General features: G+C 43.6%; 1 protein-coding gene across 1 annotated transcript; it reads left to right on the forward strand.

Moving 5' to 3' along the window:
* Window positions 1–20207: 20207 nt before the first annotated feature.
* On the forward strand, window positions 20208–22676 carry prop1 (PROP paired-like homeobox 1; the record flags this gene model as incomplete). The annotated part of the gene is made up of 3 exons (XM_080507390.1): window positions 20208–20301; window positions 21697–21926; window positions 22317–22676. 3 exons carry the CDS (start codon window positions 20208–20210, stop codon window positions 22674–22676), a joined length of 684 nt encoding a protein of 227 aa, XP_080363516.1.
* Window positions 22677–25172: the final 2496 nt, after the last annotated feature.

A 25172-nucleotide genomic window follows, 5' to 3' on the forward strand; every position in this document is an offset into this window, starting at 1 on the left:
GAGCCGCCGGAAAGTTTCTCGGGACTGCTGGCATCGGAAGACGAGTCCCTCTATGTGTTTATGGAGCTCTGACAAATTCCTTCCTCCTCGCTCCCTCTCTCGCGTCGCGGACTTGACATGCGAGCATTATATTTAATCCCTCGTTCCCCGTGCAAGGCAGAGGCAGTGTGGTGGAGCGGCCATGGGGCCTGAAGCTGGAGCCGTGGCCTCTGCGGTGGCTGGTGCACCATTATGGAGGCAGCGGGGCAGTCGAATGATGGGTTCAAATGGGTCCTGTGGTGGAGCTCGGGGACGTGTGGGGAAGCTGTATTTTCTTATGGCAGGGTTTTGCCTGGGTCATTGGGATTAGGAATACTGGTCACTCTGTAATTAATTGAATTATATATACAGCAGTCAACATGGCAGAAGTTAGAAAAAAAAACTAAACCAGAGCTGTGCTGTCTCGTGTGTTAACTTGGCGCACTTTTACCCCATTAGGTCTAAAGTAAAAGAGAAAACGCCGACTTGAGTTACTGAACATTGTCATAGCTACGTCACGCTGTTGGCTGGGCTTCAAACCAGTCTCCAGAAGAAAAAAACTAAAATGTTGGCACTCTGCCTTTATGGGAACTATAGATTTGTCGAGTTTCCACAATGCAGAGCCAGAACAAAAAGTTTCATACCAACAGTTCAAGGAACTTGCAACAGGATAGTATATATCAGTTGTTATAGCAACTACTGAAACACGGTGAGTTCAGCTCAGTCAGATTCAGGCACCACGGCCACTTGGTCAGGTTTAGGGAAATACAACAATGTTGGTTCTGTCACCTCTGATCGTTCCCCAATGTAAAACCCCTCACATTCCCCATTACTGCTCCTGTCATGACGATAACAGACATTAGACATCGTATTCAGATCGATCAGCTGAATCAGGGCTGTAAGACTTTTATGGTTGTGAGCATTAGTTTTTATACTGGTATCATTGATGCAAGGAATCATTGTCATGACAGTGATTCACACAAACTTACACTTTCTGCACTGCACAACACAATGAGGTGCACGTTTTCAACAATTCTTCAAGAATCCCTAAGGATCACTTAACATCCCCTATTGCTGTTTTCCAGAGTGTGGGCCGAGGCCCCCCGGTGAGCTGTAGAGGTACTGCAAAAGAAAAATACACAGCTATATATCTCTATCAAGAAATGATGAAAATGACTACACACTGATCAAATTCTGTCGTTCGTCATTATTCAGACCTATATAAAGACATTTAGTGAATCCATCATCATCAGTCTAGTATTTCAATCCGATACTTAATAGTTGGCTGGGCCTCACAAGATGTTTCACGTGGTCCGCTGCACTCTGCTGTTGAATGGAATCAAACGGGACACATTCAGACACTGTTCTAAAGTGTTAATGCTGAAAGATGCAGAATGATTCAAAGGCCTATCCCCCTCCCCAAGCCCTCTACCTTCTGAAGGAACGCCTCAGGTAACGTCGGCCTGGGAACTCGGACCGTAGCAGCACTGACTACGTGACTATAGAAGGAGATCTATGAGGGCAGCAGTCCAATGATTGATTTAAAGATAAAGTTGTACCAATGCAGAAGCCTGCGTGTGGATAATGCTGAGCAGTGGACCAGAGAATACAGAGTACGGGTACGACTTTAAAGGGCTTCTCGTATATGTCATAAATGGAAGAACAGCAAATCCATTGTTTTTGTTGGTATTTAGCAGCAATTTGAGGCCATGACTGAATCGTGGTTCAGTGTGACTGAATATTGTCAAATGAAAACTGGATTTTAAAAGACCTGTTTGCACACCAGTAAACAATTGCATCGTCTTTGTGATGCAAAAAGATCCATCACAATTGGTATGACCCACATTGTTTATGGAGATCGCAAAGAGGTGGCCTTAAATCTGAGCCCTGTGGTACACCACTTGCAAATTTAAATACTGTAGCTCCCCATCAAAAAGTAACATGTCCAATTTATTGCAATGTTCTTGTCAGAGTAACAAACACAAGACAACACAGAAGATTATTAGCTGTTTTTTTATTTTTTTTTATTGATTTTGGTTGTTTTAACCATATTAATTGTGACCCATTTTGATGTTTGACAGTTTTAGACGGGGCAGTTTAATCCCGTGGGCTGAACTCAACCCTCCCGTGGGCCACATGTCTGACACCCCAGGCTTCCAGAGTCGCCAGAAACCTGGCGTTTGGGGGATTATCATGCGTTTATTATCAACAATCCAAACGCAAACAGAAAATGCTGTTAATGTTTTAAGCTGGGTGCTACATCTGTGGTGGGCTGCAAAGATTCGTCAGCCCTGCAACGCTCATGAGTTAAGATCTCTATCACATGATTCAGAGTCATGCAGATGTGTCCAGCTTTAAATGAGCTGAATCACCGCCTGAACTTGAAAGTGTTGCAGAAAAAAAAAAAATGCAGTTAGTCATGTTTAGTAATGGAAACCTCGTTGACAGCGAGGAGATCCTGTGCAGCTTGAACAATGAAAAGAGCGGCCGGATTTTCCCCTTGAAACGACACAAAAGAGAAATGCCCGAGAGGGCAACGAGACGTGACAGCGAGAAACGAGGCAGGTCTGTGGTTTCCTCCACGAACCGGCTTTCCCAGAAGAGTGAATCAGCAAAGAGCGACCACAAAGAATCCCAGAGGCTTTTCATCCCTTTACCCGGGGTCTCTTCCAGGATGATTGTGGGGGGGGGGGGTTCCTGTGACCAAAAACCCATCCAGGTTGAGTTGAGGTTCACTCCATTTGATAATGTGTTGAAATAGTTTCACCGGTCTAAAGTCCCACGTAGGCTGTTTGCATGCTGCCGACATGGGTTCTATTTCGTCTGGCATCTCCAACACATAAAACCCTCCTCCAGATATATAAACATAATATATGAGCCTCTGTGGGGCTCAGTGTTTTTCTGGGGTTTTTTGTTTTTTGTCTTGTCCTCATATGCAGCCACTATGGATGTTCATACTATTCTCTGTGGGATTCTGTTCGTTATTTTCCCTCCACAGCTGCAGCCCTGGAGCAGCATGTGGCTCTTTAGCCCCTCTGTATTGGCTTTCAAAAGATATAGGTTAATAAATGTGTTGATTCGCTTTTAATCTTTTTGGACATCAGACTCATTTAAAAAAGGAATATTATTTCTTCTGGATTAAAAAAAACCCAACTAGAATCACAACAAAATGGTGAAATGGCAAAAACTTTCTGTGCTGATTATGTCTTGATTAGATTTAGTCTGATCAGTGGCTTCACTGTGCAGCTGCAGCCGTCCTGCTACTGCTGCATGTATATTTACACAGTCATCCGTATAGTCTACTGTCTTTGCACTACATGTGAGGTCTTATGGTTCAAATTAACGCTCATCTCTGCGCCAGTGCAAGATATTTGTGCTTTCAGGTAAACAAAAATTAGCACGAGGCATTGTGCTTTAAAAGTCTATATAGTTCAAGTGTCGACAATGACTAAACCATGGATTTCAGCATAAAATAAAAGTATCCAGAGGTATTAAAGTACAATGCAGCCCCATAATTAGTTTAGTGAAGTGAAAACATATTGTGAGTGCATATGTGTTATTGTGCTTCACAGTGCATGAATAAAAATGTAATTAAATAGAAATGTGACATTTAAAACAATGAAACGCCTGAAAAAAAAGTTTATCCCTACAATAAATTGTTGAAAATAGCTAAGATATCTCACAGTGCAAGAAAAGTTAAAAAGGAAAAGATCATCAAAATAGCAAAAATATTTAAAAGGGCTTCAATGGGTTAAACAGACAATATTGCTTCAATGGCTATAATAGCTAAAACTGTTAAACCATTAGAAACAATAAAGAGAAAAAATAATATGCAAGATATAAAATAGCTAAATATGGTCAAATTGCTAAGACAGCTTAAATCGAGATAAAAAAAAATTTAAATCGCTAAAATGGTGTAAAGATGTTCAAATAGCTAAAACAGCTCAAATATAATCTCTGATCAAAAACTATTAATTGCGCTACAATCAAGACTTGTAATCCTTCACCCCCTCTACTGGTGCGCTTTTCTTATCAATTCAGGTTTATTCACTATTTCCAATTTCTACATAGCCAGCATGTGACACTTCTACATGTGGGAGGAGCAAGGAAGAGAGGAAAAACTCTGTTTTACCAGGAAGAAACCTGCAGAACCATGTAGTGTTGGAGGATGGAGAAAAGGATGATGATAAAAGCATGAACTGTCTTAGCCAGATAGCTGAAAGCTTTCTCTGGACCCTGTCCAGGCTACAGGTCAACCAGCAGAACACACACACACACACACACACACAAACAATCACGTCTTTGGGTTGAGAGATGATGCAAACACAAAAAAAACCCCTCAACCCAGAATTGAACCCAGACCGTCATTCAAGTATGATGAATTCTAGCACGACCCTGTGACAATACAAATCATGTTTATAAGCGAGTCTGAAGGTGTGTTGAATTGTGATTCCGATGACCAAAGCTGACTTTCAAAGTCAATCAAATCGGACTCAGCTGACCTATGATGATGTTCCAGTCATGAGCAGGGCCGCCCCTGGCCAAGTGGGGGCCCTAAGCAGGATTTTATTTTGGGGCCCCCCTTCCAATAACATAATAATAATAATAATAATAATAAATTACAATTACTAACGAATCAAATGAACAGCCTCTATCAACCGTTGGAATAAGAACTTTACAGATGCACACGTCTGAAAAAACTTTGTGGCATAAACAGTTTTTTCTTTTTTATTTCAACAACATACCCATCTTCAAGTGAAGCACGAGCCTCTTCTTGTTTGGACTTTTTCTTTCTTTTGCTAGCTCCCGAATCGTATTGACGTTTGGAAGCCGTCTCTCTCTCTCTCTACTCTCTACCTGTAAACAACTGTCTGCCGGCCCATCTGGCCGCTGATTGGTCAGATGGTGACGCTTCGCGCTTTCAATCATTGCGTCTCTTTTTTTTCTCTCTCTCCTGCCTCGGGTTGACTCGGTGGCGGTGGTCTACGTGCGCCTCTCGGCAAAATGCACGCGCATCCTTTGCGCATTTGCAGGGAATGATGATACTTTATTGATCCCGAGGGAAATTCAATTCACTTGCGCAAAATGGGGCCCCCCATGGATCGCGGGGCCCTACGCACAGCGCGTGTTCTGCGTGTAGGGAGGGGCGGGCCTGGTCATGAGACTCGGAAATTTTGCAGGGTTTGTTTGTCTGAACACTCTATTATGCATAACACTGGGTACGAATAGACATGGAGCCTTCCACCTGTACTCTGCAATCAACTCACCCAGTCCAAACTTGCAGTACCACAGCTTGCCTCAAAGGGCAGTGTTGGGAAGTGTTCGAAAAGGGACGAGCAAAGCAACATCTCTGGCCTCCTGTCGTCGCCTTCGTAGTTACTGTTGACTCTTTTCTGAGTCCGCTGGGTATGTGATCAGAATGCTGATTTAAAACGGCGCCTTCTAGTGGAGCCTCATTCCACTGGTTTGGACAAATGGAGCAACTTTGGCGTTTTCGTGAAGATACAGTGTTTGCGAAACAAAGATGTCAGCTGTCAGTCCAGCGTGAACCCCTGCAGAGGATCGCAGAGTGAAAACGCAGGCAAGAAAGGACGGGCAGCTGAAGCGCAGAGTGCTGGAGTCTGCTTGTGGTCGAGCCCTCGCGACAGGAAATGACAGAAGTCGGCGCAGCGGCTAAAAATAATGGCCGTTGTTAAGGGAGCGCGGAGCTGGGAGACGCAGCGGAGTACAGCAAATATTATTTCAATTAAATTGCGGGAGAGAGGGGGGTGAGAACAGGTGGTGAGGGGGTGAACACGAGGAGAAAGTGGGAGCACAAGTTTTGGCTGAAGAAGGTGGGGGGGGGTTGGGTCTTTGCCTCCATCACCTACTTCTCTGAATTTGCTATTGTTGCTGAGAGAAGGGAGGAGAAGGGGCACTGAGGGCCTCCATGTTGGCACTAACCTCACTCTGGTTCACCTCCCCCTCACACACACACACACACACACACACACACACACACACACACACACACACACACACACACACACACACACACACACACACTGGCAGCCTCCACGCAGCCCGACACTCGTCGGCTCCAGGCTAAGAATGGAGCGCTCCTCCGGCTCACGCAATGTGGTGTGGCTGAAATTTCCTGCAATAAAAAGCACGATTGGGAAGATACCCATTACAAATGTGTGAGGGGGGGAGAAGAATCAGGGAGGGATATTCTCCTTGCTTGACCACTGCCTACCCTGCTCACCCTCTGCTTTGGCTTCTTTTCTTTTCTTTTTTTTTTTCAAATCCTGTTTTCATTTAGCACATGGCAGCACTCCCTCCAACTCTTGAGTTTCCCAAACCAAAAGCTATTTCCTGATTCACTCCCTCTCTCGTATAATTATTCCGCTGGACCGTGTTCTTCGTGCTTTTTTCAGGGCGATTCTTTTCCAGCACTGCCTGTTCTGTACTCGGGTGACATCACAGTTGGGGGGGGGGGGGGGGGGGGTTGTCCGGCTCCGGGGTCAAGAAGTGGGGGGCTGCTCTCACTCGCTCACACATACTTAATCCTTGTATGACACCCAGGTCCTGATGTCATTTTAAGAGTTCATTTAAAGTCCCTGGCTGGATTTTAGCAAAGTTTTATCACAGTGCTAACATGCTAACCGTCACATGGTTGATATGTTAAGGGCCCTTGTTAAAGTCTGCGGTATTCACCCCGTAAATGGCCACATTGTTCCCGTGCGCACACACTGAGGCTTTTTATGCTATTCTGAATGCACCCGAATGTGCTGCCCGCTCACACCACCGAGCGCGTTATAGCTCAGGAACCTGCTCGTTGTCTGTTTTCCAGCCGGCGTGAGTCTCTGCAGACGCACTCTCCTCTCTCGACTCCAGCTGTGGTCCTTTCTCCAGCTGTTTGGGTGTGGTTGCTGCTGCTGCTGCTGGCACCAGCAGAAACCTCCAGAATCCAGGAAGTTGTGCTCATTGATTGACTGCTGGAGGCTGCAGGCTGGGAATAGCTAGATGTGCAATGCTAGCGTCGTAGTGTGTATTCAGATTGTAATCACGCATAGACCTCGTCACAATAAAGCATGCCTGGCAAATGTAAGAAAGTAATTTTATTTTTATTTTTTTTAAAGCATGATACCCCGAGTTTTAAAATAAAGGAAAAAGGTGACAGATTTTGCTTTAAAGGAGTCATGTCATGCAACTTGTCAACACTTTCGCATGGTTCCTATTGGTCCGCAAACAATACAGTCAAAGCTTTTTGCCCAAATCCAGCTTGTCCTTTTCAGCCAGTTGATTATTCGATCATTCGAGGCCCATTCAGAATCTGCTGGGAGCTGGACTGCTCCGCCCCACATGCCCATCTTGGGAAGAAGAGGAAGTACTTCCTCTCCTTATGCCATGTGCCATTGCTTACATTCTATCTGTTGCTAAGTTACGGAGAAATGCTGTTCAACCAAACCAATATGAACCAGAATGTGACCCAGAAGCAGAAGCCAGCCTGGTGCTTCGGAAATAATATAAAAGCAGATAAATAATAATATTTTATTTACAGTTCCCAAATTTGCTTTATTAGAAGTTTTAATACTGGCTTGATCCAGCGTCATTTTGAAAAAAGGTCCTCCATGAAGTGCTGGGAGCAACATATAAAACTTTGGGAATTCTTGTTGTAGATTCCCATTAAAAAATAAAATGAATCCACTGGGTCCTCACATCCTCAGACGAAGGCAGTAAAAATGGACTCCTCTGCTCGTTGATACAATTAATAACGGCAGAATGGTGTATCTGGTGTATCTTACTACAGCTGCAGGTAAACACCTGCTGCTGTCCCGAGGTGAAAAAAGTGGGAACGCAGAGCGGGCTGCTTGTGGGCGGGTCAAAGGGAGGGGCAATCTGGATTGGGGTTGGCTAAAAACTTTGGTGGCAATACTAAGGGTTAGCTTTAAAATGTGTTCATTGGAGCGCACAATTTCGAAAAAATTCAACAGGCTCAAGCAGGGGACGGTAGACTGTCTTCACTTCCAGGTATGGGGATGCATATTACTGTTGGAAAACCATTAGAAATGGAATTTGGAACGATATGTCTCCTTTAAACTTCTCATAATCATGGAAATCCTGGAAACACAGTGAAGGTTCAGGTAAATAAGCACAATTTGGACAAGTGTGAGAAAAATGGGAGTGAACGCAAACTGGCTAATAAGCATAACTGGCTGAATGATCAGCCTCAAATATCCCCAGTCAGTACAGAGTCCTAATATAAGTGGACCATTGCCACCATATTGGATGAGGATGTGCTTCACCTCCAGTCCCTTCACTTCTATTGAGGAAGATGGTCGTAAGCTCCAATAGGAAGTGTCAGTCAGTATGGGACCATCTTAAACATATCTACATGTTTTAGGCTATAATGTGATGATGATGATGATGATAGTGCCTGTATGATGCTATCAAACAAGCACAGTAACATCTATATTTGACTACAGTGGGCTGTTTATTTTGGTTCTGGCAGATATTTCTGTGTGATTGAGTGAACCAACACAGACCCAAATAGAATTTCCAACACAGTCTTGTCGATGAGCTGATGGTTCATTTGTTGAAAAAGCAAATGATGAGCGAAGAGGGTTTTCCTAGAGAGAGTTGTATCCTTTTCCTTATTGTCTGCCGGGTTTGTTCCTGTTGTGTTCGCTGGTGAGAACCGTTTTTGCTGTGTGCCTTCCATTTTCAATGACCTATGCCCTCTAACATATGGAACCTGTGCCCAACTACTGCCACCGAGTGTCCAAATCTTGCAACAACAACAAAATATTTAAATAAACTAACATACATAAATAAATAAATAAATAAATAAATAAATAAATAAATAAAACTCACAACAATAAGTATCAGCCACTCCTCAGAAATCATCATTGTTTGAACAACAATTTTGGTCGTTTACCTGAGGAGCCTTAAAACACAGTATCCAACATGACCTACTGAATAGAGATGTCAAAAAGAGTAGAAATACTTTTTTACCCAAGTGAAAGCCAAGCAGTAGCTGCAGAGTAACTATGGACAGCGGATTATATTTAGGAGCCATCATACCGGTATTTATGACCAAAATATTTCACATCAGGTTACCTCCTTTGAAGGGAAGCAGAAGATGACTTTTAAGGCAAGTTCAACTTCGGTGAACTTTTATATGGAAACGATAACATGGACCGATAATAACGCTTCCCTGACTTGGACTTGTCCTTGTCCTTAAGAAACCACCAAATAAATTCAACATGCGAACACTGTCTAAAATATGGTATCGATGGGTTTTCCTTTTTGAATGTTGAATGCCCACGGCTGGTTGATTTTAATGAATCTTAATGTTTTTAAAGAGAGAACTTTGGTTTTTGTCTGTAAAATAAGTTGAAATATATTTTGGATGTCTGCGCAGTAGCAGAGTGTCACGGAGACGCTGCGCCTGTGACCGTTTTGGTCTCACTTCCTGTTTGGTTTTGTATCCAGGCTTCTTGCGCTCTTGTGCTCATGCTTCGTTTCCTAACGCACCGCACCTGCACCTCATTACTAATCAGGCCACCAATAAAGTCACTCGTCAGTTGTTCGACGTCTTTTCAGTGGCGTCCCAAAGTGAGGTTGCAGTTATTGTCTACGGTGAAAGTTAAATACCCAGCCCAAAGAACTGATGTCAAAAATATTAATACAAATTTGGTTACTTTTAAATCTTTTCATTCACCCCCCCCCCCCCCCCCCACACACACACACACACACACACGCACATGCACACACACACGTTTTTCTTTATGCTCGACACAAAAACTACAGAATATAAAAACTACAAAATATTGAAAACCAAACCAAAATTTAAAAAAATAGAATATATATGTCAAAAACTAATGTTAATACTTGCTATTATTGTGCTTAATATCTGCTTAAAAATGTAAAATTGTACACGTATATTATTCCTGCACATTGCTGCACAACTGTCTTGTCCTTTTATTTGTTTGATTGTGCTCTCGCTATTTGTTACAGTCATGTGCCATGTTTTATAGGGGAGGAAAACATTCATCTCATTGCATTGTGTACAATGTAGAGATAACAACTTCTGATTTGCACGTTGCTGGAGATGGTATAAAAAGAGGAAGCAGCTCCAGTCTTTAGTGATGTTACCCAGAGTATTTGTGACTGGTGTCAGAATGGCTATAAATAGGAATTTGTACTATTTTGAGCATGTGATCGCGCGAGTGGTTTTCATTTGAATTTTTCAAGTACTAATCGGCAATTTTGTTCAGTTTCTGCAAACTTGTTTCCACAAGTTCTGATCAAAAAGGCCTTTTAAAGTATCTGGCTGATGACTGCAATCAGTTTGATGATGAGAGAGAGCAAGTGCAGAAAGACTAACGGTTTTTGGATTTGTTAGTTGAGCAATTAAAATGTGGTGGCGGCTGCAGCATTGTGAATATGACCAGATGCTTGTGAATGGATTTCACTTCACCGACACACAATATTTCTAGTTTAATCTTTGAATTTTGACAGCTTACTTGATCTGATTTCGAAATCGAATTAATTTTCATGTTTTTTTGTGCGTGTGTGTTTTGTCGTCTCCCTCTAAATGTGCAATTGACCAACAGCAGGTTAATCACTGGTGGTTCTACTATATTGGCTACTCGGTGTGACTGTCTTTGACTTGGTAGAACTGCTCAAAGCTGCAGATTTGCAGCGTTTCGAAATGAAACAAACAGCCTGAAATTGCACCGGCCTGGTTTCATCGAACGATTCGTCAAAATGTGCAGCACATGTCTGATCTGCAGCCTTTAAGACCCCTGCAACATTCCTCCTCATGGTTTCACTTATGGCTCAGCTAAGAATAGCCCGCAGACCAGACTACAATATGCACTGTAATAGCAGCAGAAATCCTACACTCGGCCAGAGGTCACACTCTGTGCATGCGAATGTCTACTTTGTGAGGCCAATATATAGCACACGCGTGTGTTAAGTTGAGAAGCGTTCATGTGCACACGGCGATGAGTGTGCGCGGCATTACGACGAGCGGCCGTGCTGGAGGTTTAGGCGGCGCGAAGGCCGACCGGCCTGCAGAGAGCTTCCCCACGAGCGGCTGCGCGCCCAGGAAGAGCAAGAGGAAGTGCCTGCAAACACATGCGGCCGATCAAGACTGCGCGAGCCAACGAGGTGGTGGAATTAAGATATGTCGGCGGCTATATGAGGCCCAAATGATCAGGCAAGAGACCATATATGGTAACTTTCACGTCTCGTTTCTCCTCAACTTAAAATGGTGAATGGAAGGGTAGCAAGAAAATAGTATAAAACTAAAAGTTTCCTGACTATTTAAATATGTGTTATTTCTGTAGTTTTTTTTTCTCGAGATGTCCGGATCAAGCTGATATAACAACTGTAGCAGAATTAGCTACACAGTGGCTAATATGAAAATATTTCAAAGACCAGTCTCAAAACCACTTGCATTATCCGCAATAGCGACGTTGCAAGGAGGGGAAACATCAGGGTTGTATTTAGTCCTGGAAATCCCTCGCATATGCTGCAATTTTGTGCCGTGACCTGGACAGATCAGCTGCAAACAGAGAGATTCATACCGTTTCAACAGAAATGGCAGAAACACTTGAAGGCAAAGTAGTTTTTATATGAAAAGGTGCATTTTCTCCGTCTCTATGGAGTGTTTTCATAAAGTTCCACCTTGGTTTTTGTCCTGAAAAAGTTGCGTTTTCTGTGTTGTCGCGTCAACAGGGCTTAGAAATGTGCAGCTACCACGACACACAGATATAGTGATGCATATGCTGTGTTCAGTAAATGTCTGATGGAGAGGGGCTTTTGTCGTTTCATGTAACAATCGACATGAAAGTCTAAAAAACGTCCGTGGTCTGGACATGGTATGTCCTGATGTCTCCACGTTTCATTTCATACAAGACGCAGGGTTGTTTGAAATAAGAAAACCACTTCTGGTTTTACTGCAGACATCTGGAGTTTCTCCATGTCACGCGATTGATTCTGACTCTTTACAGTTGAATCCAGCAGTGTTTAATACGTGACACTTTCATGGGTCTTGTACAACAAAACAATAATTTAATTTTTCCTATTTGGAAAAGACGTGGAACATAATCCACCGTATGGCAAAAACACAACTCGCCTCTACATTTAGCTGAAATCACCAATTATGAAGAGGTTTTACTGTTAGATAAATTAACTCATCATTAAATATCTTAAAAAGATATTTAAAAAAAATATAGTCCTTTCAAGACCATCAAAGATTAGTCTTTAAAGTGAATGGGACATGATTGGTGTAAATACATTCTGCTGTGGTGCAGCCTGTCTTTGATAATTGTTGGAGGATTTGATTTTCCTGGAGGCTGAATATAGGAAACCGTTCTCTCTGTTGTGTGACATGAACTATATTACTTCATCACTGAAACTGCTCATAACAATTTCAGTAGTTTCTCTCTTGAAACATGGAAATGTTGCTTTTCGGACACAACGCCTGACTCAGACCAGAACCCATGACCTTCTCCCCAAGAGGTGAGAGTGCCGAACCACTACACCACCGCTCAGCTCCACAGCAGCTCTTGCCGAGGCTTAAAAAGTTTAGTTGTACAGCTGCAAACTGATAATATCCAGCCTGCAGTGGTAATTTGAGGTAATTTCATCCCCGTGCTGATTCCTGTGTTCAGAACAGCAGCTGCTCTGTTGAATCTGAGCTGTGCAGGTATAATGAGAGGTGTCGCGAGGAAACCAAGGCGGGGCGAGGATAAGTATACCACGCCACCGCACTCTGCCTGCATTTCCTCCCCCGTGGCAGTGGATGAGGGCGAGGCGGGAAGGGGCACAAGTATCCAGGTCGAGTTAGGACCTTGGTGTATACCCAGCAACCAATAAAGAATGGTTGTTGGGTATCTGTTTTGGGGTGGGACGACAGCACCGAGGGAGTCTGGAGCAGGAAGAGGCACCCAGACAACAGCTCTGCAGAATCCCCCGGACCCGACGCTGCCAGACAGCTGAACCTCTGAAAGCTCGCACAGGGCAGGCTGCCACACGCCATCATTATCACAGTCCCTCCACAATAAAGCCGACATTTACAGCCGACACCGCAACGAGAAAAATGTATGGTTAACATTTAAAGCGGCAATCAAAGCTTCAGACTGGAGGACTGGGGGTTCGTTCAAGAAACGTGACGACTCTGCAGTGCCCAGGACACGCTGTCCTGTCCTGTCCTGTCCTGTCCTGTCCTGTCCAGACTTTCTTGGCGTTGCCTTTGCAGCCAGGAAAGATGAGATTCCCTGGGCGCAGGGTCACGTGACCTCCCTGATGATTCAAATATCATTAGCAGGACACAGAGTCCTGTGTGTGTGTGTGTGGGTGGGGGGGGGGGGGGGGGGGGGGGGGGCATGCTGCAGTCGTCTGCTGAGTCATAACGATGGTGCAAAGTTCCGGTCCGGCCTGCCGACTGCCCCCCAGAGTCAGAGAGAGGAGCTGACTGACCAGAGTGACTCAAACTGGAGCCCAAAGTCCAACATCAAACAAGCAAAAAAGATTCTAATAATTAAAAAAAACATGTAGTGTTGATGGTTTAGACTGAGAGGATTTCTATTCAAATAGACTGATGGTGTGTCATCGGTAGCGGATTTTGCTCTAACCGAAGTGGGCAGATACTGTAAGTCTTGTGACTCCGCCCCCTGTCTGAGCAGACAGCTGTCAGCTCCTGCAGCTAATAACCAGAATCTCGGTTTATGATGACGTGAGTCGATGTGATTGTGCAAGAACAACATGTCATAAACATGAATGGATCCCTTGTCGTGGTGGAAGATAAAATCCTGAAAAAAAGGTCAAGCATGGAGAATATGAACTCGGTCGCAGCTCAGAAAGAGAAGCCAACTTGTTATGTCAAGTCTGCAAAGGCAACTTGAAGTAAGTACTTGTTAGCATCTACTGGCATGTCACGCTAGCATGTACTGTTAAGGTCTTTCCAACAAAATGCAAACGTAAACAAGCAAAATGAATGTGAAGTATCGAGATGTTTTTAGATGGACGGTATCTTATCAGAAAGACTGCATATGATCACATTTAGATGGACAATCAAAGTGGCTTTGAAAATTTACTCCATGTGGACGTGGACCAGTTCAGTTGCCGTAGATCGCAGCGGTAATCAAGATCACCCGAAATATCTGACTGGAGGAATTTGATTGCCGGTTGCAAGAACTTGGCATTTAGAATAAAGACCAAAGATATCGCTGCCACTCTCCCGTGATCGTTACCTCTCGTCTGGGAGCATTCATTGCAAGCATCAGTCCTTTGTTGGCCCGCTCAGTATTGGTTGTTTGTAAGCAATAAAGTGTGTCTCCACATGTGATTCAGATGATGGCACAGTAAATGGACACTTTATTGGAGAAACGTTGTTAAATTCAAGAGTGAACTCCAAACACAGCATTTATTGTTATGAACGAATCCTTCTCACGTAAGCACAGAACGATTTACTTTACTAATGGTGCACATGGGCAGTTCAGAAAAGTTGCGTTCACATGGAGACAGAGTCGGAGCATTTAAAAAAAAAAACAACCCAGTGTTTTCGTGGCTCTGAGCACCGTGGTCCTTTAAACGGACAACCCAAAAGGTTTTCAGTTTTCACTTGAAAAATGTTATGTAAATGGGGCATGACCTCATTGTAGACGAATGTGGCATTCCTGCTGTAGTAAACAGGAGTATAGTGAAACAGCAGCATTTTTAATGGATAGCGCCGATTCTAAAGCTAATGGTCAAGTTGGGATGTGTTGGAGCTGCACTGCTGCTTTTTTGTTTTATTTTGGGGTTTTTTCACAGACAATAAACGACAGGAGCACAGACACTTCAGTTACTGTGACTACATTAATACTCATATTGTAATAATCACAAGAAGAAGGAACTAACCGAAGAAACAATAGCAAAAGTGCTGAGAGATCGTATAAATAATTGATTCTGAATGATATAACTAATGGCTTGCAAAATATGTAAAACTGCATCAAAATAGCATAAAATTGATCGAGGAAGTCTATTTCCTTTGGACGAAGTGGCGTTCATTGTGTCCAGTGTTCATCAGAGAAGAACCACCAGAGACATACATGAACACACTTTCCTCTGTAATATTGGCAGTGTTTGTGATGCTCGCTGCTTCCCTCCTCCTGTCCGGTGATCGTCCTCACACAGCTGGGTTGGAGGGGGACGGGGGGGGACGGGGGGGGACGGGGTGGCGGTGGTGAGAGCTGGATGTGGAAGGTGGGGTGAAGAAGGGGGGTTAGGGGACTTACATTCCTTCCATTGGGGCTGTGTGTCTGCCAACCAGGTCACTCCCAGTTCAGTCCCTGGAAATTGGGAGAGAAGAATTTCCTGTGTGTCCATACTGGACATACAGGGGCTGCAGCCACACAGAGGCCCGTGTGTGTGTGTGTGTGTGTGTGTGTGTGCGTGTGTGTGTGTGTGTGTGGGCATACTTAAACATAGATTATATATTTTGTATATCTATAATTTCATAGGCTATAATTTAATGATTTAATTCATTTATTAATTGAATCGTTCTGCATTAATAAGTTCAATTAAAGTCTCGTTTATGGAACTTTTTTTTTTTAAAGAAAAAATATGTAGCTTTTGTTTTTGTTTGCTTGTTTATTTATTTAATATGGATCAAACAAGATTTTTTTTGTTTTTTTTTTAATTAAAGCACTTCCTTTGTTGTTGACCTGAGAATAAAATCCAAGTAAAGTGAACGTAGTGTTTTTCCTTTCTCAGGACCCTTCGATCATCAGTATAAGAATATATGTGTGACCGATGGTTTGTCGTCTATCTTCCACTAATAAATCCCCCATTTCTCTGTACGTCTTCATTCTATCTCTCTGTGGTCTTCAGGAATGCTGATAGTTTATGAGGTTGCGTTCACAGTGAGAGATTTGCACTTGGATAATATTGTATGTTGTGTTTGGAGTTTGTTTCGTTGGCGATGATGGAGCCAAAAGAGCAGCCAGAGCGGCCCTAAAGCAAGTGGCCGCGTGTCGGTGATCAAAAAGGTCAGCGAAGGACCAACGCACAGGCGGAGTAAATCAGACGTTTGTGGTCCATGTCGGTGTAACTTTATATTGCGAGGTACACCGTGACCTTAATGCACCACACTAACACTGGAAGCACATGCAGAACGCCGCACGTTTAAATCTGCGAAACTTGATATTAATGTGTCTCCAACTGCCGTTTTACACTTCAGTATAAAGTACTGGCACTTCTGAGAACACATATGGGGAGGACATTCAAATGATGCTATAGATTTTATTGTTGAATCAGGAACAAATCGTCACAATAAAGAAGTTGGGTTTTTTTTTGGAAGGCCTTCACCTTCCTTCATAGAACCATTTTAGTTGTGTGTTTCTTGGTTTGTACACACTGTACAATTCCAGGAGTTTCGGTTATGAGTTCATCGCCTGACGCACTTTGCGATGAGGAAATCACGAATTCGTGTACGACGGCATGTTCCACCGCGCAGCGCCGTGCCCATAGACGTCTCGTAGAGCCGGCTGCGTATTTTGTTGATACACAAGGAGAAAGACGTCATCGCTGATGTCGTCAGCCCAAACAAATGACGCCGACTGACAAATCGAGCCTTTCTTCTGGTGAACCACATGTAGGCGGAAAAAATAACTCAGAAGAGGCAGAAACTGAGATTCCGGATGTGTTTGTGGTTTGGGGGGAAAAAAATTCTAACGACGCCAATCCGACAGAAGAGCCGTTGCGTTGATCATATTCCCGCTGAGTTTTGACTGGCTACTGAGATACTGTCGGCGGCGACTGTGCGGCGTCATAAGTCGGCCATCTTGGAATTCCTGACAGAATTCAGCGTCTGGACGTACGACCCTGAAATCAGCCTTCAACTAATATGTCTCACAAGTCGGATGTCTTTACGACTGTCCATCTTCCGTCTGAGACAGACAAACTTGTGTTTTATTTATTTATTTGTTTTGGCTTTCCCCTTTCATCAATGACTCGTGATATAATGATATTTTTTTGCACGCTTTAAAAATGTGGCAATTTAAACTTGCGCCAACGTTAGTGTGTCGCTGTTTTCACTGTGTTCAATTGCGCATATGTAATCTATATTGTGAGCCCAGATAACACTATATAAAGATATTATTACATTAGAGTCTAAATACATGGATTGGTCTCACAATGGATTTTCACATTGGGCCTGAAATTGTTCTACATTCTTCTGTGAAGTTGCACAAAGATCTGGCTTGAATGTCCACCAAGTCCCTCTTGGATTGAGGTTTGGACTTTGACTGAACCACTGCAGAACATCCATCATGTTGTCCCCACACATTTCAGCTTCCACCGTCTGCTTCAGGCCTCGTTGAAAGCTGAAACACTTCTTCGTGTTTCATCAGGATTTCAATGGTTTGGTTTTATGCTCTGCCTCCTTCTTACCACTTTTCACTCCCTTCTCACTCTTCCAGGAAATGAGGAGCTCGGCTGCTCCATCCTGAAGCTCCGCCACAGCAGCAAGTAGCAACGTTTGGTTAAATGTCAAACGTCCTCATGGTTGTCACATCATAACATCTTATTTTCTAACAACTCTTGGTATCTATAAACCCCTCTTGTGCTGGTTAGAAGCTTGTTGTTGTTTTTTTTCAGAAAGATTTAGGAAAGGAAGTTCCACACGTAAACCTTGCTTTTCTACAACGTGTTTCATAAATTCTACAAGTTGTGCGTCTTTAAATCTGTGGATGCAATTGAAAGTCGTGACTTTTTAATTCATAAGAAACATGTGGGAAGCTGTAAATCTTGAAACGGACTACATGAGCTGAGAAGAACATGAAAATAGGGGGCACCGACCGGCAACGTGATTGTAGGATTGTGGCGAATCATCAGATGAAACAGGAAGGACGGACACTCCCAGGAAATGGGTCTTGGCCCTCGCAGCCGTCGCAAGGAATCAAATTAAAAGTTATTACGTAGGGGAGCCCAGAACAAGGCCAGGGACTTTCTCCAGGAATCCTGCAGTGAAGTTGATTCAGCCTCGAGGGTGATCTGTCGATTTCAGTGTAACAGGCCCGAGCGTTCTCTTTCTCCTCGGCCGAGAACGCTCCGAACCGACGAGCAAGTCTTCCTTTAACACATGAAACTCCCAGCAGCCTCCATCATATCACTGCCTCAATAAGGAGTGCTGCTGACTGGAGGTTTCCAGGTTCTCTCGGGTCCCCGTCACACGACAACGAATACGAGTGTGTCCGCAAAAAAACGTTCTTCACTCTTGGTGAAGAAAGTTTCTCTTCTTCTTACGGTTGTCGGTCTGAAGTGTGTCGATGTCGTTCCTCTTGACCTCCGAGAGTCCGACTTGATCTCCGCCACCCATGAGTCTGGTTCATCTCCAGGTTTTCCTGTGCAGTTGATTTACACATCTCCAGCCCGGAGTTTTGATTTACCGGTTCTCGGGAGTCACATAGACGCCTCAGGTCAGAGAGAGAGAGAGAGAGAGAGAGAGAGAGAGGGGCTTCTTAGAAATCATCCCTCAGACTCATTCTAACCACGATGAGAATTTCCGATGTGATATAGTGGCCCACTTCACCAGGTGCTGAGTTCCACATGAGTGAAACTGTATGGAAACCTAATCTGGACACACACAGGTTCGTACATTTGTATTACAAATATAGCCCCCGATGAATTATTCTGTGATGAGCAGCCAGCTGCTGTCCACGCTGCCCGGTCATGACTCAGTGATGAGTGGGATGTGTGCGTGTGTGTGTGTGTGTGTGTGGGGGGGGGGGTTCTTCCGAGTATCCATGGGGGGGGGGGGGGGGGGGGGGGGGGGGGGGGGGCATTCCTGCACGCTGAGTGTTGCACGAGAAAAGGAGGATGGCTGATAGCAGGGCAGGGTGCTGAGAGGTGAGGCAGGAGTTCAGCTGAGTTAACCCCCCCCCCCCCCCCCACACACACACACACACACACACACACACACACAGAATCATAATACAGTTAACCAGACAGTAGCTGGTGAGGTCTCTCTCTCTCTCTCTCTCTCTCTCTCTCTCTCTCTCTCTCTCTCTCTCTCTCTCTCTCTCTCTCACTCTCACTCTCACACACACAGACACACACACACAATATCATGGCATAACACCGCCCCCTGCTGGCCACAGAGGTCATTGCAACTCTTTAGTTCCATACTATATATGGATTGTCATGTTAATTCTCGATAAGTTAAATGTTTGTACATTCAACCTCTAGCTTATAAAATGAAACTTTGATTCTGTATATCCAGTCTGCCACTGTCTGTCTAAGTACACACTTTCCATCTGTTTCTTGTTTTTCTTCCATTCCAATTGTCTGTGTTTTGCCAATGTATTCACACTGGTCAATTCCAAACCATCAAATCTTTATTCTATATTTTTAGACATTCATATGGACAAGTATACTATGATAATGAAACTTTTCATCATGGTTCATTCAAACATACACACACACACACACACACACACACACACACACACACACACACACACACACACACACACACACACACACACACACACACACACACACACACACACACACACACACACACACACACATAATGTGTCAATTAAATTTTTTTTTTTCAAATATGTAGCCTTTTCATTTATATATCTAGACTTTCTTTCTGTCAAGTCCAGTTTTTCACCAAAATATACAAATTCCCTTTTCAATCTGACAGTAATTCTTTGCATTCAAACTTCAATAAATCCTCCTAACGTTTTTCATTCATTCACATTTCGAGTGTTTATATCCATTCTATATTTTAATTATTAATTATATAAAGTCAAACGGTCTTTTGATGAGATATACATTCAAAGTTTTTGATCCAAGAAGCTTAATTCACACATTACGGTTAAGTAACGCCTTTGTGTTTATATTAAATAATCTCTTACGATTTCACCCTCTGTTATAGAGGATGGACCCTCACTTGTGTTTCAGCCGTCAAATTTTTAGCTTGAGGTCGTTTCAACAGGATGTGTGTGTGCTCTACTGACCACACACACACACACACACACACACACACACACACACACACACACACACACACACACACACACACACACACACACACACACACACACACACACACAGGTGAAGGTGAAAGACAGATGGGTGGGACGTTGGGCTCCTATGGGTGTGTGTGTGGGGCTCAGAGCCTCAGAGCTGCAGGGACGATGGCCCAGGTAAAGGTTGCTGAGGACTCGGCCCAGAGCCACCTGGACTGTACGGACATCTACTCTGACATGGCGACTGTCAGCTCAAGTGCAGGTGAGTACAACTAAACAACACACCATAGAAGAAGAACATCAACACTTGTATTGTTTCCAGACATTCAATTTTCCTGGACAGTGGATTGGCTGCTTTTGGGTCATTCCTTCAGCGAGTCTCCTGTACGGCACAAGCCGAGTGATTTGAACTCTGAAATCCAGCTGAATTCTTACGAAAAGTATAATTACACTCTCTGGTTTGCCGATACATGACTGCTGACAACCAACAAGCTCTGAGCATTAGGAAGTCAGTGCTACTGCTAATTGTTGACTCTGTGTCTCCTGAGCTGGAGGAGGTCAGCTCGGTGCAGCGTTTGGACAGATTAGTCACTTTGTCAGTGATTGTTGGAATAATCTCGGTCAAATCCTTCCAGTTTCTGGTATCTGGTTCTCACGAGCTTGTGTTCGGCTGCTAAAGCTCTGCGGCTCTCAGGTTGCCGGTGGGCAGTGGGAACCAGCATGTCGGGGTAATCCCTCCTTTCTGAGGCGGCCATTGCTAAATTGCAATCGTACAAGTTGAGACAATTTGTTTACTTAATAGATCAACCCCATTTCCAAAGTCCCGCCAAAAAATTCCAGTCCATGAAAATGATAATAAGTCAAATCTGTAATCCAGCCAAGCCGAAAACCCACAATCTGATTAAAATATGAGACTAAGATTAATGAATATAGGCATTAGCAAGCAGCAATTACGTGCGTATTGATAGATCAATTGTTTATTTAAAGTTTATTTTAATCATTTTCATTAAAAAGATAACAATTTATCTTATTCAGTGTCTGAATAAATCAGTGTCTGAATTAATCTTTCTCAACAAAACAAAAAAAAGGTCTTGAAGAATATTATATGTGAAATTTTTCATCGTATTTACAAAATATACGTTAAATATGTGAAATAAATATTGTTCAAATTTATGTACGACACCTTTCAAGTGCATATTTTACTCAAACACATTATGTTAAATACAATACAAACACATTTTTAACATTTACATTCATTAACAATAACAAAAATACAAACTAACTCTGTTATTCCAGTTCATTGTTCATCAGGTCAGTTTTGTTGATTTGTTTGAGGTTTGTTAATGTTTGACATGTTTAATTTAGCTGTACCCAAATTCCTCTTAAATCATCTTTGGTTTAGAAACTGCTGGTTATTTATTAATATAGAAATTGACAAAATTGTTGGATGTGATCATTTTATGATTTGTTTAATTTGTTTGTTCTCTGTAAGTATCTATATTTAATAACTGTTTTGTGCAACAACAAAAAAAGAAAGTATTTTAAAAGTGTAAAATTGCAAAAGTAGACAACCTACAGTGAAGTTTTTAGTTTCCTTTCCATTCAAAAGAAGGAGAACTGAGAGCCGCCCTCCTCTGGCATGCGTGTGCTCCTGCAGACGTGGGGGGGCCGATGAGGAAGGGGCCGTCCTGTGAGACCCCCGGGTCGGTGGGCCCGGCCAGGCGCGGCAGGGCCTACCCGTCCCCCGCCCGCAGACGCCACCGCACCACCTTCAGCCACAAGCAGCTGGAGCAGCTGGAGGTGGCCTTCGGGCAGAACCAGTACCCGGACATCTACTACAGGGAGGAGCTGGCTCGGGTCACCAGGCTGAACGAGGCGCGCATCCAGGCAGGAGAATCTTAATAGTGGCTGCTGCTGCTGATCTCTGAGTTCTGTTTTTTTTTTTTTTTTTTCTTTTCTCTTCTGGCCTGGTTTGATTTTGTTTCTTTATGTTCAGTTTCCCTTATTTCAAGCTTTTCTTTGTCTCAGTATAGTTTTTACAATCGGGTCTATTTAGTTCTGGGTCACTATGAGCAACTTTTGTGTCATTCTCATCTTTGTTCACGGCAACTTTGGAATTCTTTGAGCTGGTTTAGTGTCGTTCTGGTCATTTTATGGATACGGGAGGAGCGCCGCGATATGAGGGAGAAGAAGCTTTTGTCTTTTCATAGTCATTTGGCCTCTTTGTGGCCCTTTTTCGGTATCAAACCGTTGACGTGATCCTTTTCACCTGTGCAGGTGTGGTTTCAGAACCGGCGGGCCAAGCAGAGGAAGCAGGAGCGGGCCTCGCACAAAGTCCTCCCGATGGGCATCATGGCGGGCCACAGGCCGCTGCTGGGGGGCGTGCACATGCAGCCCTCCGCCGTGGCTCGACAGTTCTACACCCAGCCTCTGGCCCACCTGCCCCGCCTCTCGCCCATGCTGCCCTCCGGGGCGTACCCCCGCCACCCGGGCCCCGTGGGGCAGTGCCCGTGCCCCAGCGTGGCCCCGCAGCCCACCGGCCAGCGGCAGCACGACGACTGGTACCTCGCCTCCCCCGTCTTCTCCCTGAGCAGCATCCAGCCCCTGGAGGCCGCCGCCGCGTCCCACTGGAGCTAGGACGTAACCGTGGCAACGCTCACCCTTCACAAATGTATCTACACTTTAGAAACTTTCTAGACAAAAATCACGCTTCCATAATGTTTAGAGTTCCAACAGCTGAAGTACATTTGTTCTCGTGTATTAAAACACTTTTCAAAGTGTTTTGAATCTGAACTCTTATTTAACCCACGGTGGCCGTTCACGCAGCTCCTCTTCTTTCTCTTTACGGCTCCCAGCTGCACAGCCTGGAAAATATATCGCATCAAACACAGCATCAAGGGCCTGTAATTTAACACCTGCCTCATTGTTTTTCATTTCCCAATAATACAGTCCTGTTAAAACTCCACATTCAGGGGTTGCCATCCCAAAATCCAGATTATAGAGGCTCTTCATCCCACTAACTTGATCTGAACTTGACTACAGTGACAAGAGAACTTAAAAACCACACAGGACACAGTCACTAGATTACAGTAGACTTTTCTTTAATATTGCACACTCCAGAAACAACACAGCTGCGTCCTTTATGCTTGTTAAATATATGCATCCACAACCCGACATGATTGAACAAGTAACACTGGGTGGCAGATAATAGAAAACTCATCCGGATGAGCAAAGAACCACAGATGAATTCAACAATCCTGACCTGATGTGTTGGTTTTTCTTTTTTCCTTCTCCATCTACAAAAGGCAGCGAATATATCTGAAGCACACACGCCGTGCTCAAGTGCTTTTATGAGGAAAAGGGAGACACGGCCAGCTTCTGAAGGAAAGAAATGAGCAGAGCAGCTTCCAGTGATGAAGGACGAGCAGGACGCTGCTTCACATTCACTATCAAGACACACTCGTATGTGTGAAATCGGCTGGTCGGCCTCCATTTGCTTCATAGTTTAGAAGAAGAATAATGTCAACATCTGTGTGTGTGTGTGTGCGTGCCTCCTTTTATTTTTTACCTCCAACCTTAGCTTATGTCAAAAAAATATATATAATGAAGCTATTCTTAATACATTTCTATTTAAAGGGGAACTGTGTAAGATCTGGGTTGTACCCCTGTTGGACATTAGGTGGCAGCATTGAGTCACTTTCATTTTATATTAGTCTGGTCGCTGCAGTAGATAAACGATCACAATGTTTTTGCCAAAAACGTAAAGACAATTTTTTTTTTTTTAATTAACAATTTCTCCCTTGGCTTCTTACAGCAACTCATTACACCACCCTGTGGTGACAAATGGTGTTACAGGACCCAACTTGACTCCGGCAGAATCATCTTTCGAATCACATAATAACCATTTTGCGTCATTCGACTTGTTATTAGATGCAATATTAATTGTAACTGAACTAAAATATTCGCTGTACCTTTAAGACTTTTCGAGACGAGTGGGGAAATAAGGAGGAAAACAAATATCACCATTTTGTCTCTTTTGATGACCTAATCATTATAAATCAAGAAAACAAACTTGGTCATTCAAGGTCAAATAGAAATCTGAACTTTTTTCTTAAAAAAAAAAAAAATATATATATATTTTCATGCTCTGAAAGTTAATTTGTCATACTGTAATATGACTATTATATGTTAATGTATCAAAATATGATGACAAAGTTCTCTTTGTGAAACTTTCTTTTAAATGTCAAGAACCCTAAAAAAGTAAGCTATAGAAATCTGCATTTTTTTTTTTTTTTTTTTAAGCCCAACAAACCTTCATAACGAAAGATGTCGCGCATTTAAGTTTTGCAAACGTTGACATTATTCATGTAAAATATGAAACAAATCCGACATGGAAACATTCTTATCAACGTCAAGTATGTGCAGGTTGGTCGATGATGATGATGATGAAGGTGGGCTTGTTATGTAGTTTCATGATCACAGTTGCGACGTGAGGAGGGGCGGAGCTGCTAGATACGTTCAGCATCTCGGAGCTCGCTCCACATCCCGGATCCACCGGATCGGCTCCGGTTAAGGACACTTGTGTTTTGTCACCGGGGGGGGGGGGGGACGGGACGGGACGGGACGGGGTCCGGACCTCGGTGGTCTCAGAGCAGCGGATGGGAAGGATCTGAACGAGGAATCGTTTGGTCCACGAGGAACATCAAACAGGTTCTGGGTTTAACTTCAGGAGGATCTTAATGTTAATGGAGAAAATAGAGAGTGTGAATGCTGATAGGGAAAAAAAAAAAAAGCTCCTGAATAGAGGATTGTTTAACAACGGGGATTTGCCGGAACTGAGCTTTTAGAATTACGTCGTTTAAAGGACTCGTCCCGTGTGGGCTGTTGAAACACCAGAAACGAAAACGCGAGGAATTGTTTGTTTGGTTTTTTTTCTTAACTGCTGACAAAATGAGTTCAGTTCAGCTTCTGAAGCCAACGGCCACAAATGATTTGATTGGCTGATCGCAGGAGGAAAACAAACTGGTTCCTGCTCTCAGTTGCGCTCCATGTGGCTCACTGGTAACCCTCCTCCTCCTCCTCCTCCTCCCCCTCCTCCTCCTCCCCCTCCTCCTCCTCCTCTTCCTCCTCCTA

The sequence above is a fragment of the Blennius ocellaris genome (genome assembly GCF_963422515.1).
Source record: "Blennius ocellaris genome assembly, chromosome: 13".
In the NCBI taxonomy this organism is placed as follows: Eukaryota; Metazoa; Chordata; class Actinopteri; order Blenniiformes; family Blenniidae; genus Blennius; species Blennius ocellaris.